Source organism: Poecilia latipinna, unplaced genomic scaffold, assembly GCF_001443285.1.
Source record: "Poecilia latipinna isolate Pla-1442-1.1 unplaced genomic scaffold, P_latipinna-1.0 Scaffold1641, whole genome shotgun sequence".
NCBI classification, from domain to species: domain Eukaryota; kingdom Metazoa; phylum Chordata; class Actinopteri; order Cyprinodontiformes; family Poeciliidae; genus Poecilia; species Poecilia latipinna.
Window position 1 is genome coordinate 52,522 of NW_015114257.1, and position 13,438 is coordinate 65,959.

General features: G+C 35.7%; 1 protein-coding gene across 3 annotated transcripts in view; it reads right to left on the bottom strand.

Annotated features, from left to right (window-relative positions):
* Positions 1–7,972: 7,972 nt before the first annotated feature.
* Positions 7,973–13,438, bottom strand: part of kank4 (KN motif and ankyrin repeat domains 4) — an 86,314-nt gene continuing 80,848 nt past the window's right edge. For all 3 annotated transcript variants that reach the window (XM_015059608.1, XM_015059609.1, XM_015059607.1), the window contains one exon: positions 7,973–12,142. In XM_015059608.1, the coding sequence (XP_014915094.1) occupies positions 12,035–12,142 (108 nt within the window). In that variant the 3' untranslated portion in view covers positions 7,973–12,034. The remainder of the gene's footprint in view (positions 12,143–13,438) is intronic.

Below are 13,438 nucleotides of genomic sequence, written 5' to 3' on the forward strand. Positions count from 1 at the left end.
TCCATTTTTTTTTTTTTTCCTTTTAAAAGGGGGCTGTAGTTTTTAATTTTTTTTAATTTTTTTTGGTTTTTTTTTTTTTTTTTTTTTTTTTTTTTTTAAATGAGAATGGGGTTATTTTAATTTTTTGGTGCCTTGTTTTGTGCTCCTGTATACTTTCACTCTTTCCGTTTCTCAGTGTTGTGTGTCTGTGGGAGTTTCAGGGGGGATTAACTTGCAGGTTGGTGGAGGGAGGGGGGTCCAGTGGGTGGGTGGTTAAAATCTTTAGCAACTTCTGTACTTACATGGAATCTCTGTACTTTATGCCAAAATGGTCTCACTCACGTTTCTATGAAATCAATCTGTTGATAAATCACTATATATTGATATATTAAATTTATAAAAACTGTCTAAACTTTCCCAGTTGATTATTTCTTTTTTTTCTGCATTTTCACATCAGAAAATCTGACACATCAGCATTTTATCCAGTAATTACCTGCTTTGAAACGATTAAAAATAGCTTATAATCAGGGATATTGAAGAAATGTTCACAATATGGTGTTTGAACTGATATTAATAATTCACCATTTGTATGTGGGACATACAGGATATATTTTTTACTCCCCATTAGAAAAAAAATAGACTCTTTATTTTAAAACATAAATCCAGAAATTAAACATGTGGTAAGTACTCAGGATAGATCCCCATATTTTTTGTATGAAAGCCATCAGGCTCCACTGGGAACAGTCTGCGGATTTTAAGTGACCCACATGCACAGGGGGTCACATGTAACATAATGGTGGGTGTGTTTAAAAATGAAAAGCTGGTAAGATTGAGTAATAGCAGTACAGCCACATGAATCCACAAATATTGTCTAATTTAGATGATTTTTCAACCTGGTTGCATGTTTTAGTTTGTTACGTGGTTCAACACACCTGAATGAATGTTAGCAGGACTTTGACATGGCGAGGAGGTAGTTGGACGATTTGAATCAGTTTTGTTGGAGCAGAGGAACATCTACACTTGGCAGGACACCAGCCCTTCAGGACTGGAGCTGGAGTCCTACGGCAGATCAAGGTATCTTGATGTATCATGATGGCCCAGTGCAAGTTCAGATTTAAATGGAATTGAGAGTCTGTTGTGAGATTTGAGAATGGATCTCCATAGATGCTCTTCACCCAATATGACGGAGCTTGAGCTATTTTCAGAAAAATGGGCAAAACATTTTATCTCTGCACATACAAAACTGGTATAGACACAACCTAAACATCTTCCAACTGCAATTGTAGCATCATAATTCATGTAACAATTCTAAATTATAAATAGACCTGACCAATAGTATATTTAATACCAAATGTATGATTGGAGATCAGCATGAAGTTTGGATTCTTTCCAAATTTCAAAGAACAGTGGATCGACCATCTTTTTTTAATAAAACAAAAGTTAATAAAAATGGGCCTCTGTCACAGGGATAGATTGAAGGATGCTTCATTTTATTAAATAAAACTAGATTAATAATGAGCTGTGGGACAGATGTGTCATCTACCCATCACTTCTGCTGCATTTATTAATCTTGCCGTTAATGTTTGTTTTGACACAAATCAACTAACATCATATAAATCACGTTGGCAAAAAGGCTAAACTTTTCAGACGCTGCATATCTTTCAACAAACCCACTGCTTCTTAAGATGTGTGACGTGATCTGTAATGTGATTTCTTTAAGACGTTTTACCAAGATTGATTTCCGGGTCACATTCAACCAGATGCAATTCATAAAGCGCAAAATATTATTACTGCTTTCTAAGAGCTGACTCATCCATGAAGTAAACGAACAATTTTTTCATGAGATTAAATTACATAATTTAAGTGAATTTAATCTGTAAAGGTTACTGTGAAGATTTCCAAACAAAACTTTTCTAATTTTGGGGGTTCTGTACTTTTATTATTTTTCTTTTTTATTTTATGTTCAGTAAAGATCATGATTGAAAACAGCCCAGGTTTATCCACCCTTTGTCTAGGTTGATTGACCTCTTGCAGGAAAAGACAACTAAAGTTAAAGCAACCGCTGACAGACTGTGCAGCTGGGAATAAGATGTCCCAGGTAAGTGCTGAGGAGTGACTGTTCTTTGTTGGTTTGATGAATGAGGCACCATGCAGAGACAGATCAGTGCAGGGGTTCTCTGTGCCCTACAAGCTGTTCTTCTATACTGACGATTGTACTAACCGTGTCCTGCACTCTCAATTTGGACTAAGACTAAGAAAACATACCATTTCACTTTTAAGATTTCAGTAGGGGCGCTTTAATTAGAATTCTGCATGAATGATATGCTATCCAGATATGCTCAACATGTCCTTTTTTCTGGTGTTCAAATAATTCACAAGAACCCCAAAGAGTATTCCACAAATTCTGGCCTTTGTTGGCATTCTGCCTGCCAAACTTTAGTCTTGCATTCATGGTTTTCTTTTGGAACGAAGGTTTCCTCCTTACACAACTTGCATGAGAATTGCAAGTTGCATGATAATTCTTTATGTTGGGTTAGTCTTTCTTCTGTCATACACAAACAGAGACACTTTGTCACTAAGGAGTTTTGTTTTTATCTTGTTTACATCTATGAAAAAAACATATTTGGAGAGATTGTGGTTAATTCTGAGACTATTCTTAAATAGTAATGTTAGTTCTGTTTGATCATTTAACCTTATAACATTCAAGATCTGATGATGTATGAACAATGTCATGTCAACAACAGAGCATCCGTCATTTGTTTATGTCCTAACAGCATTTATCACCATTACATAAAAATCATTTTCAAAGTAACAATAATTATGTACATTTCAGAATATATGTAAAACATATATGACCTTTGAAGAGCAGAGTGCATTTTGTCATGAGAAATTCTCAGAACTTGAATTATGAGCATAAGCACTTGAAGAGGTTGATTGCTTTGGTGTTTCTGCCTTCTGGTCAAGTGGGACAGGAGATGTAACGTCTAACATCCCATTAGAGATGGATGCTGACTGCCCACTGAAGATGGATCTCTGCAGGTAGCTGATGACTGAACTAGTTGCAGTATTGTAGACTCTTCTGAACCTTCAACCAGGTTTAAATTAATCACTGTTTTTCAGATACATTTATTTCATTTTGTCAGGTCGAATGCAATGTTCAGATTTTCTTTTTTATTCTCTGAAGACACAACAAACAACTCTTAGGTTTTATTTTTGTTGTTTATCAGAACCAGTGTTGCTTCTAAATTGTGTCATTTCTTTATACACACTGTGTCCTCTACTGCCCCTGCTGGCTATGTTTCTCTTGACTCAATACAAATAACTTGCCACTTCATGTTTTGGTCACATTTTCTGTTTATATGTCAGCTTCGTTTTGCTTCGGTAAGTAAGCTTGGAATGGTTCTCCTCTATTCTCTCTTTTTCCATGTCTTTATTTCTCTTCCTCAAATTAAATAGTCTTTATTGTTTCTCTGTGTGTGTGAGAATTATATTAATGGTGTCTTTGGGAGCAATTTCACAAAATTAACAACTGAGGTGTTCCACAGCCATGAGAATACATCGTTGATTCTGCTTTTCAGCTCTTTCCTTCCACCACACTTCTTCTTATGCAGTCTCTTCTTGTCCTCTCCTCCACGTTGCTTTTGGTCCATTTTATTACATCTCAGCATTTTATTTTTTTTTTTGCTCCTTTTATTGCTGCACTTTGCTTTTGGTGGAGACCATTTGTTGTACTGGTCTGTGTTTCGACTTTGTCAAAGTTGCATCTAACAAGCCACATCTGTTCTCCTGAAGTTATCACTATAAAGTCCCCGCCTGTTTAAAAATTTCGCCAGCACACAGTCACCCCTCCGCACCTCACGCCTTCCTCTCACGGATGACAGTTCCTATTATCTCCTGGATAATAAGTTGCACAGATTAGCCATGGGGCCAGACGGGGGAGCAGCGATAGGGCTCTGAGTTTGTGTGTTTGTGTGTGCATATTTGCTGCAGTTTGGGTGTTTCTGCCTGGATTTGATGACTACTTTGTAACTGTGTGTGCAGCTTTTCATGTTTGCCTGTCTGTGTTTGCCTGCGTTAATGGATTTCTCCCCAGCTGCATGTGCACGTGTCTGTCTGTCTGTCTGTCTCGCCACATGCCAGCGCATGTGTTTGTGTCTAAATGACAGGAAGAGACTGTGTGCCTGCAGTGGGACTCACAAGAGGAGGAGTTGATGGGCTAAGTGCCATTAAGGGATAATTACAGCTAAAAAGTCTCTATGCTAACGAGGAATCTCATCATGACAATGCTGGCAGACCGAGAGGGCACAAAGAAGCATCTGCAATTCAGACCAAGAGCTCTTGTGTGTTCACTGCATGTGGTTATTGTTTATAATATGTCAATGCATTACCTTTCCTCTTTACTTGCATGTTGCACCAACGGTTGTGTTTAGTGTGTGCACATGGGAATCACAACCACTCGTATTCATATTTTAAAAAGTAAGCATTCTTTTCAGATGGCATTTGCCATGATGCAGCCACACAAGTACACACAATACATCAGTTTAATTGTCCGGTGAAGGCTCAGTGTGAGTTGAGTTTAAGGGCATGCACTTCTGCACACAGGGATGCCTCTAATGGGTTTATCTCTAATCTAAGTCAACATGAAAGTCTGTGAAAAATGTTACCCTTTTGTCTTGCAGGTGTTCTATCCACATATTTGGGTGAAATTAATTAAATTTAAATACCTGCCGGGACCACCGGTGAGGTTGCTTGGAGCGGGATATTCCACAAATCTGATTTGCAATCTGTGTGTTGAGCCTCATTTCGTACTCCCTTGGCATGCAAACAGGAGCTGATGAGGATGGAGAATCATCTTTACTCATTATCGTCTCTTTTACCATGTTGTCCGTGGGAATACTAAATGTTTGCTTGTGTGTGTTTGGTTTGAAAAGATTGTGTTTCTGTTTGCTTACGTGGATTTCCACTGCCAAAATTTGCAAAACCAACACTCCCTGTTAATTTCAGCTGAGTGCAGATCTGCTTTGGAAAACAAATCTTTCTTGATAAAACAATTTCTAGTATGGCATTATTAATCAAATCTATCCAAGCGTGACTGGTTATAGTAAAACTTTATGAGACAGTAAGCATTTGATAGTCGTCACCAACTCGGATGGCACAGCAAGTAATTAACCTCACAGTTTCTCACATGAGGCTAAGTGCTTGTCTGGGTAGTTTTTTTCTTCCCCCTTATATCAATCAAACTGATCCCTTCCAGCAAGATTTTTAATTTGTTGTTCACTAACCCACTCCAAAACATTCTTTAGGCTTCTTTGAGTCATTCAGATGTTAACTTTCTGGTGTGTTTTTAATCAGTTTGAAAGTTGGGCAAATTCCTTCTTCCAGAAAGCACACACTCTCCCCCCTCTTTGCAAAAGAAATCTAGACATTCTGGTGCTGTTGCGTAAGTAGATGAAATAAATAAATTTAATCAAATGGGACAAGTGCTTAGCAAGCATCAACAAAACAATGCTGGACTAAAAACACCCCAAAACACCTAATCCTGCTACATCAGCACAAATATTAATTTGTAAGAGGAGTTTAGTATTTAGAGAGAACAGATGGCACAACTTAAAGTCAACATGTATCTTTGAAGCTCTGTGTGAAGTCATATCTTTGGAGTTGCCATCTTTTCTTGTAGCTTACACTTGCCCAGTTTTCACAGAGTCTGCACAACGATTATATCCACTTTTCATGCAACCAACAAGCAGCAAAAAATCTAAGTTAATAGTGATGATTAAGTTCTCAACAGTTATGTGGTGTTTGTCTCTCGGTTTGGAGTTAACAAGACCTTCTCTGATTAATGTTGATATGCTGTGGCTTGTTCCAGTAGAGAGTATTATCATGTTCTCTATACGACACTTCTCCTTTATGGAAGGCTTAATCACAGACTCAATTCTAAAATGCTATTTTTAATTAATTTATTATGCGAACCATAATATTATGCGAACCATATTAACCATATTTATTATGCGAATAGTTAGAGCTAATTGTTTTTGATTCATTTTTAATTGGATCGTTTTACATCTTTTTTATGTCTTCAGTTTCTCCTCTAAAAAAAAGGCTCTCCTGGATTTACACTGGGAATCATAAGTTAACAAGTCTTCAGCTTCTCCTAAAAAGCCAAAGTAATTAAAATTACTGTCATGGTAGTAAATGTATGATATGAATCTTATCTTACAAAAATGCCTGATTAGTTGATTAAGGAGTAATGCTTGCTCAGTAAGAAATGTGGCTCACAGGTCTTTATTTTGGGGGTTGGATGTTAAAAAGTTTTCTTATCACTACTGTTGTTTCCTGCCTGATCTTAATCTTTGAAATAAGTTTTAACAGCTGACAGATGATGTTAACAATTCTCATTTTCAGGACTCCTATTGTTCCTCTGTTTGTAACCCACAGTAATACACCCCCACCTGCTGGTCACATACTTTCATTACACCAAAGTCCTTACAAAAATCTTTTGGAAATATTCAGAAAAATTTGGCCAAACCTCCCTTTTAGAACTTCTATGGATGATTTAAAACAGACTTTGTACTTAAGGGCAAGATTATTAATTGGCTTAATTAAGTGAAATAATATAATAAGTGTAATTCAGTGTTTAGTCTGAACATATGGGGGATTTGCAAGCCTGTTTCCCATTTTCAATAATTCTATTTCTAGCATCATATGACATAATATAACCATTATTATTATTTTCTACATTTAAGGCAGTGTTAAACGACAGGGAAAGATAATGATTAAAAATGTTACTGGTTTGGCCAGAGTCATAAATGACATTTTATTTTTAGTATTTGCAAATAAATAAGATCACCTGTGAGAGGGAGAGTGCATAATTTAAAATAATGATTTTTCCTTTAGTCAGCAGCTCATGAAAATTAACTTCATCCCTCATTTCTTTAATTAAAATGAAAATCAATATTTTTGATAAATTACTGTTGTGAAAAGAAATTCATGCTTTGAAGAGCCACCCCGTTTTCTTTTGGGGCCTTAAGCAGAATTTCATCAGGAAACCAACCTCAACTTAAGCCTGGTAGCAGTTACAGATCCACTGGTTGTCATTTAATGAACTTCCTCAGAAATCATTTTCAGTTTTGCATTTAACAGAGTTTTTTAAAGTAATAAGACAATAATGAAATTGTTATATTACAGATTGTATTTTGCATGAGAAATCACGTAACAGTGGCAGCACATTGTCAACCTGCCTATCTGCAAGAAACTCTTAAAGACAAAGAATCTCCAATCCTAGCATCAACAGTTTGTTCTGTGGATGTGTCCCTACTTGTCCAAAAAACATATTAGAGAATAAACAGAAACTTATTTAGTCATTTTCCAACAGCAGTCACATCACAGGTGACCAGGCGTCACTTATCTGGATAATATGAGAGAAGAAGTCAAGTTTAATAGTATTCACCAATATATTTGTGACAAGTTACCATGAAAATCCTGTAGGAGAATGTCCAGCCATCAGTTTGAACCTCAAATTCAAATACACTTAGAGCACACCAGCAAGTAAACTGTGGAAACTATCAAAAGTAAAGAAATTAAGGTTTTGTCCCAAGAAGGGCGCCTGAGCACAGGAGAAAGATGAAGATACCAATGAATGATGATTCCTTGTTACAGTCACTGTTTGGAAAAAGCCTTTACAGTACTTTGGTTTTATGGTTCTCTGTTTTTTCTCTCTTTCTGCAGATGTAAATGAAAACTTATTTGGTGTTTTCTTGTACTCTAATTGTCCTTTCCCTCCTCTATTCTTATATTCCTTCTTCTCCATTTATTTTGAATAAAATGTATATTTATATCAAGTGAAAGCTACGCTGTCGGACAGTACATGCAAAAAGAAAAAAAGAAGAGAAAAACCATTTGATCATTTTTAAAATATTTATTTAGAAGTAGTTCTCTGGTCTGTTAGATATAAGCTTGTTTCACATAGAATATTACAGAAAAGTAAATATTTTTATTTTATTTTAATCTGTATTATTTATGGGCTCTCAGATTGATATTCAAACTAGGGAGACATTGCCCTGCAGGACATTCCTTTTTGCTGTTTTCCTACACATTTCCAAATTAGCGTGATGGGCGCACGATAATCCACAACTTTATCAAGTCACACATTATCACAAACAGCCAACCAGTAAAAGTGAAATAATGACAGTCGGGTTCCCTTCGAGCACTATTACTTGAATATTTTTCTCCATGCATACATAATTTTGTCATATATTTATATATATATATGGTAAAAATATAGCATTTAGAATAAATACCTCATATAATTATAAGACTGTCAGACAATACTTGTTATATATTTTTCACAATACTTTATATACATGTATTTGGCTGGATTTACAGAAGAAAACACACAAATTTAACCCCATGTGGAACAAAGTTGATTTCAGGTCTTTGTTGATCAACCAGACGTGAAATCATACCACATCTGGGTCACATACGGGATTAAACATAAATTTCCATAAAGATGTGTAGGCACGGAAGACCAGACACTTCTCTCAGCACGGGTTTGACGTCCCGCAGCTATGCAAAAGGAACATATTCATACATTTCTGTTCTAATCTGTAACTGTAGCACAGGGAATAATTAATGCTACATAGAAATATGTGCTATTATTTAGTCCATTTGTAAAAAGTTATGTTTCATGTAAATTCTGACTTTATATATATATATATTCATACAAATGATTTTTTTTTTTTCAAATATCAGTTATAGTCCCAATTCTGTGCCTATTTTTGATTTAGTTTACAGTATTTGGGATCGATGGTGTGACCGCAATAAAAAGAAAATTAGAACAGATCTCAAGAAAGCAATTAAATGTATTATTAAGGAGTACTAATGAAACTGAAATCAAGTTTTAGAGACAAGTAAGGCCTAAACATTGTTAAAGTAACAGTTATGTTAATCTTGTGCTAGAAATCCTCCAGTTTGATTAATTGCCTGAAGTTTTCCCTCAACACAGAAATTGATTTTGTCATGCAGATTGGATTGCTACTTATATATTTGTTACCTTACATGACAACATTCGACTTGTAGCTCCAATGACTCTTGCAAACAGATGTTCCCCAACATAAATCAGATTTAACAAGGCCTCATTAACAGCCCTCCACATTTAATGGCACCTCTGGCAAAGACATGTTTAAAGCCTTAAAAAAAAAAAAAAATCAGTCTTTAATTGAAGTAACATGATCTGACACTAAACATGTTAAATAATATCACCCCTTTCTATTTGTCTGTACTTTTATTCAGCGAGGGGGAAATTTTGCTTCAGGGAATAATTGTTTTCAACAAAATGGTTGTGAGACACCAGCTCTCCCTCAACAGACAAAACAAAACAACTTCTTAATATAAGATTTTCTCGCAACTAAATCAATGTAAGATTATGCCACTGCAATTAGTATTTAATTTATTGTAAGGCTTTTCATACAGTTTTACCAGAATTCCGTAACTGACATGACTTGTATTTATTAATCCCACTAAAGGGTAAACTGAGGTAAAATAATTAAATGCATTATTTAAACATTTGCTGAATTATTATTTTCATCTTATCCCCTTTGATCATGTAAACATTGTTAGATGTTTGGCATCTGCTGTGGTCACTGTGGAAGGAATGTTTCATTGTAAACATTTCATAAGACCACACTCCTGCAAGGAGCTGCATTAGAAAAGGCTCCACAAAAGAACATCTGTTTCCCTGGAAAATAAAACCTCAGCTCTAGAATAAGAACGGTTATCCATTTAAGGCTGCACCATAGTCCCATACATAATATTTTTTATTGCTTCTTATTGCAAACAAAACTCCCTGCTGAGGATTTTAATATGTCTGGTCTGATGGGTACGAGAGCCTAATGAACTAAGCTCTACAATCTAAAGACCGCTTCATCACCAGGACTAATTTAAAGTCTTTAGACATATATTTGTAATAAAGTTAACATCGCGACTGATTCGAAGTCTTGCAACTTGTCATCCATGCAGGGTTAGTTAAAACTTGCTACATTTTTATTCTTTTGGAATGTGTCACAGCCAGCCCAACATTCATTGTGCATTCTGTACGTGTTGCATACATGGTTAGAACAATCACACAAACATCCCTCTATATGTATGTATAGATAGATAGATATTTATGTAGACATATATATCTATCTATGTAAATAGAGAGATATATTGATATATATCACAATACTGGTTACACCCCTTGTATTTTTGTTAGCATTCTATTTTACCTCTTGATGGGACGACACAGAAGGTATAACACTTTGATATAATGTAAAGTAGTCAGTGTACCACATGTATAACTTTGTGTTTTCTGTCCCCTCAAAATACCTCCCCTGTGTAATGACCACATACGTTGAGTGCACATGTTCTGCGTTGTATCCAGAGGTTGACTTTTGAAAACTGACCTATGGGTGCTATCACTGCTGCAGATGGTGCAAACCATATGGTGCACACTGCATCAAATTGGTCTGTGCTCCCAGAAGGTACTCTTTTCTAAAGACGATGCACAAGAAATTCAGCAGCCAGAGAAGCAGACAGTAACCATGTTCCTATGGTCTGACGAGACCAGGATAAACCTGTTGGTTTAGCCTCACCTGGTTGTGGCAGCAACCAGGTGAGGAGTAAAAAGACAAGTGCCTACTGTCAAGTATGGCAGTGGGTGTATCATGGTTTGGGGGTGCACAAGCGTTGCTGGCTGTGGGAAGCTACAGTTTCATGATCCTTTCCCTTTGAAAACTCGGTCACAAGGCAGTATTGCTAAACCAGACCTAAACCCTACTAAGTTAAGAGAGTTAAGACAGTACAGAAAAATGACGGTGGCCACATAAAATGTTGGCACTTTGGTCATAATTTGAACATTTTCACCTGGGGATGCACTCACTTTTGTAGCCAGCAGTGAAGCTCTTAGTGGTCTTGTATAGTTATTTTTAGGGGATTGTAAATTTACTGGGATACACAAGCTGTAAAGTGACTACTGAACCCTGCTTCAGTATGTCATCAGTGTTGTCCCATGAAGAGATATAATAAGATATTTAATGTAAAATAGGATTTACTCACTTTTGTGAGATACTATATATTTATATATGTATACAGACAGCTGAGGATCACAAACAGTATTACAACATACTGGTTTGTGACGCTATATTTAAAACAGCCAGTAGGGGGAGTAACTGTATTAGCATGCAGCTCAATACAATCTCTTGACTTGTCTTTTTTCAGCCTCAATATATTGTTATAAAAAATACTGAATTTCATTTTAGACTAAACCATTGGTTTTTCAATAACACAAATGATGATCACCCATGAACCACGTGAAAAACATGACCACTGTGGAGTAATGATTCATTATTTGATGTCAGTTCTTTTTTAACTCCGTGCTATATAGTTTGCTCAGGAGTTGAATATATTCATATTCACTGTACACATACACAGTAAAAAAAAGTGCAGTAGAAAATACAGTCTCTGTTTGTATGATCATGATTTCTTAGAATAACATTCTGTATATAAGATGCTCTCAATAATGGCTTATGTCCAAATATGGAAAAAAAAATGTCAGTGTGATTAAAGAAAATAGAAATGATGTTATATTTATATATATTTGAAAGGTAGATCATGTGCTTAGTATTTTGCTTTAAGAGTTAGTTTATATTAAGATGCAGCAGTTCAGAAGTTCTCTCCCGTATGATCCTTTTTTTTATTCTCACCCTGTTCCCTGCTCAATCTGCTGCTGGCACCAATTGTTGCCACAGCAATATCTTATTTTAACTTTGTTCAACCCTCATTAATCATTTCATCAAAAAAAACAAACAAACAAAAAAAAAACAAGACATTGTGGTTGAGGCATAAAAGAAACACTCTATTCCCAGAGGTCATAAAGGCAGCCCCATGCTTATCTTCATTTAGCATCATATTCAGTATTTACTTTAGTTTTTTTTTTTTTTTTCCATTCTGTTAGTGGGAAGAGAATCGTGGAAGTAGAGGCAGATGTTGACCTAGAATGGTTTGGAAAACAGTGTAGAACTCAGAGGAGGTCTGCAGCAGACATGGGCTCAGATGCATGGGATTTTAGAAGATCGATGATATCTTGATGAGCAGCTGCTTCTGCCACCGACAGGGCTGTTTGACCATTCTGGAGAAAATAAATAGAGATGCGATGTTGATTTCACCTATAACACATTGCAGTGGCCATTCTAATCCTCACAGCGGCAGTGTTGTACTAGCTTACACTTACAGGCTCAGAGAATAATTTATCTGCTCTGATTAGAACGTGAGACCACGCTCATGTAAAGCCGTACAATTCTATCTTTTGCTGAAAGGCTTAATAACAGCTAAGAGTTATATCATAGTCTCAAACATTAATCTATGTAAAGGAATGGCGACTACATGTTAAAAAATTACAACAAAAACAGACTGAATATACTGAATATACTGAAATCACTCTTAGAAATAGAAAAAATTTGAGCAAAAAATATAAAAAGTGGACTAAGAAAAATAATGCTTATTATATATTTTTTTTTACATTTTTTCATGAAGATTACTGCCATAATTTACAAAGTACTCACCAGAAAAATACATAACACAATTTGTTTTCTATCACTATGCATTCAGCTATTTTGGTAAGCAATATAACACTCTCACTTATATAAGCACTTTACTATATTCAATTAAGCACCATTATATATTTCAAAGTCATACAAATGTTTTGACAACATTTCAGAATTATGGTATAATTCTGTAAGTTTCAAAATGGTTGTACTGTTAAGGAAGATACTGAACAAACATCTCTATCTTTTGCCTACTTTCCAAAATAGAGGTAGGTTGGGGGGGTGGGGCTAAAAATGATAACTGCATTCAACAAATACAGAAGAATGTTGCATTTCTTAAGCATCTGCAGTAAAAGTAAAAGTGGTTTTAACTGCTGTGGTGCTATACAAAAATAACTCGGCTGAAATCAAATGTCCACTTGTTCTTGTTTATGTAGAAGCTAACATTAGCACTAAAGCACAGCGACGTGGAACAGAAAACTAGAATAGTAGCATAGGAAAATTCAGATGACGCATTCCTTCAAAAGGTGGAGGGGGAGGAGTGACTAAAAGTTCACACATATTCAGTGATAATGGAGTCACTGAATATGTTGCATTATTATGGACCGGTGCTAACCACATAATCTGCATAATCTAACCGGGGAAAGCTTCCAATCCACTTTGTGGCAGTCAAAAGAAATAGCATCTTCACTCAGTCAAAAAAACAAAAATGCATATAATATTCTAAACAACTTACTGCATACATCGTAATAATTTCTGTTCTGAGACCAAATATCCAATTTTTCACACTTATGTGCAAACTTGCATTAGTTTAGCACAACAATGTAGATTTTTAAGACCTGCTTCAAATTCATGTTCATGATTCTTTTACTTCTTTTTGA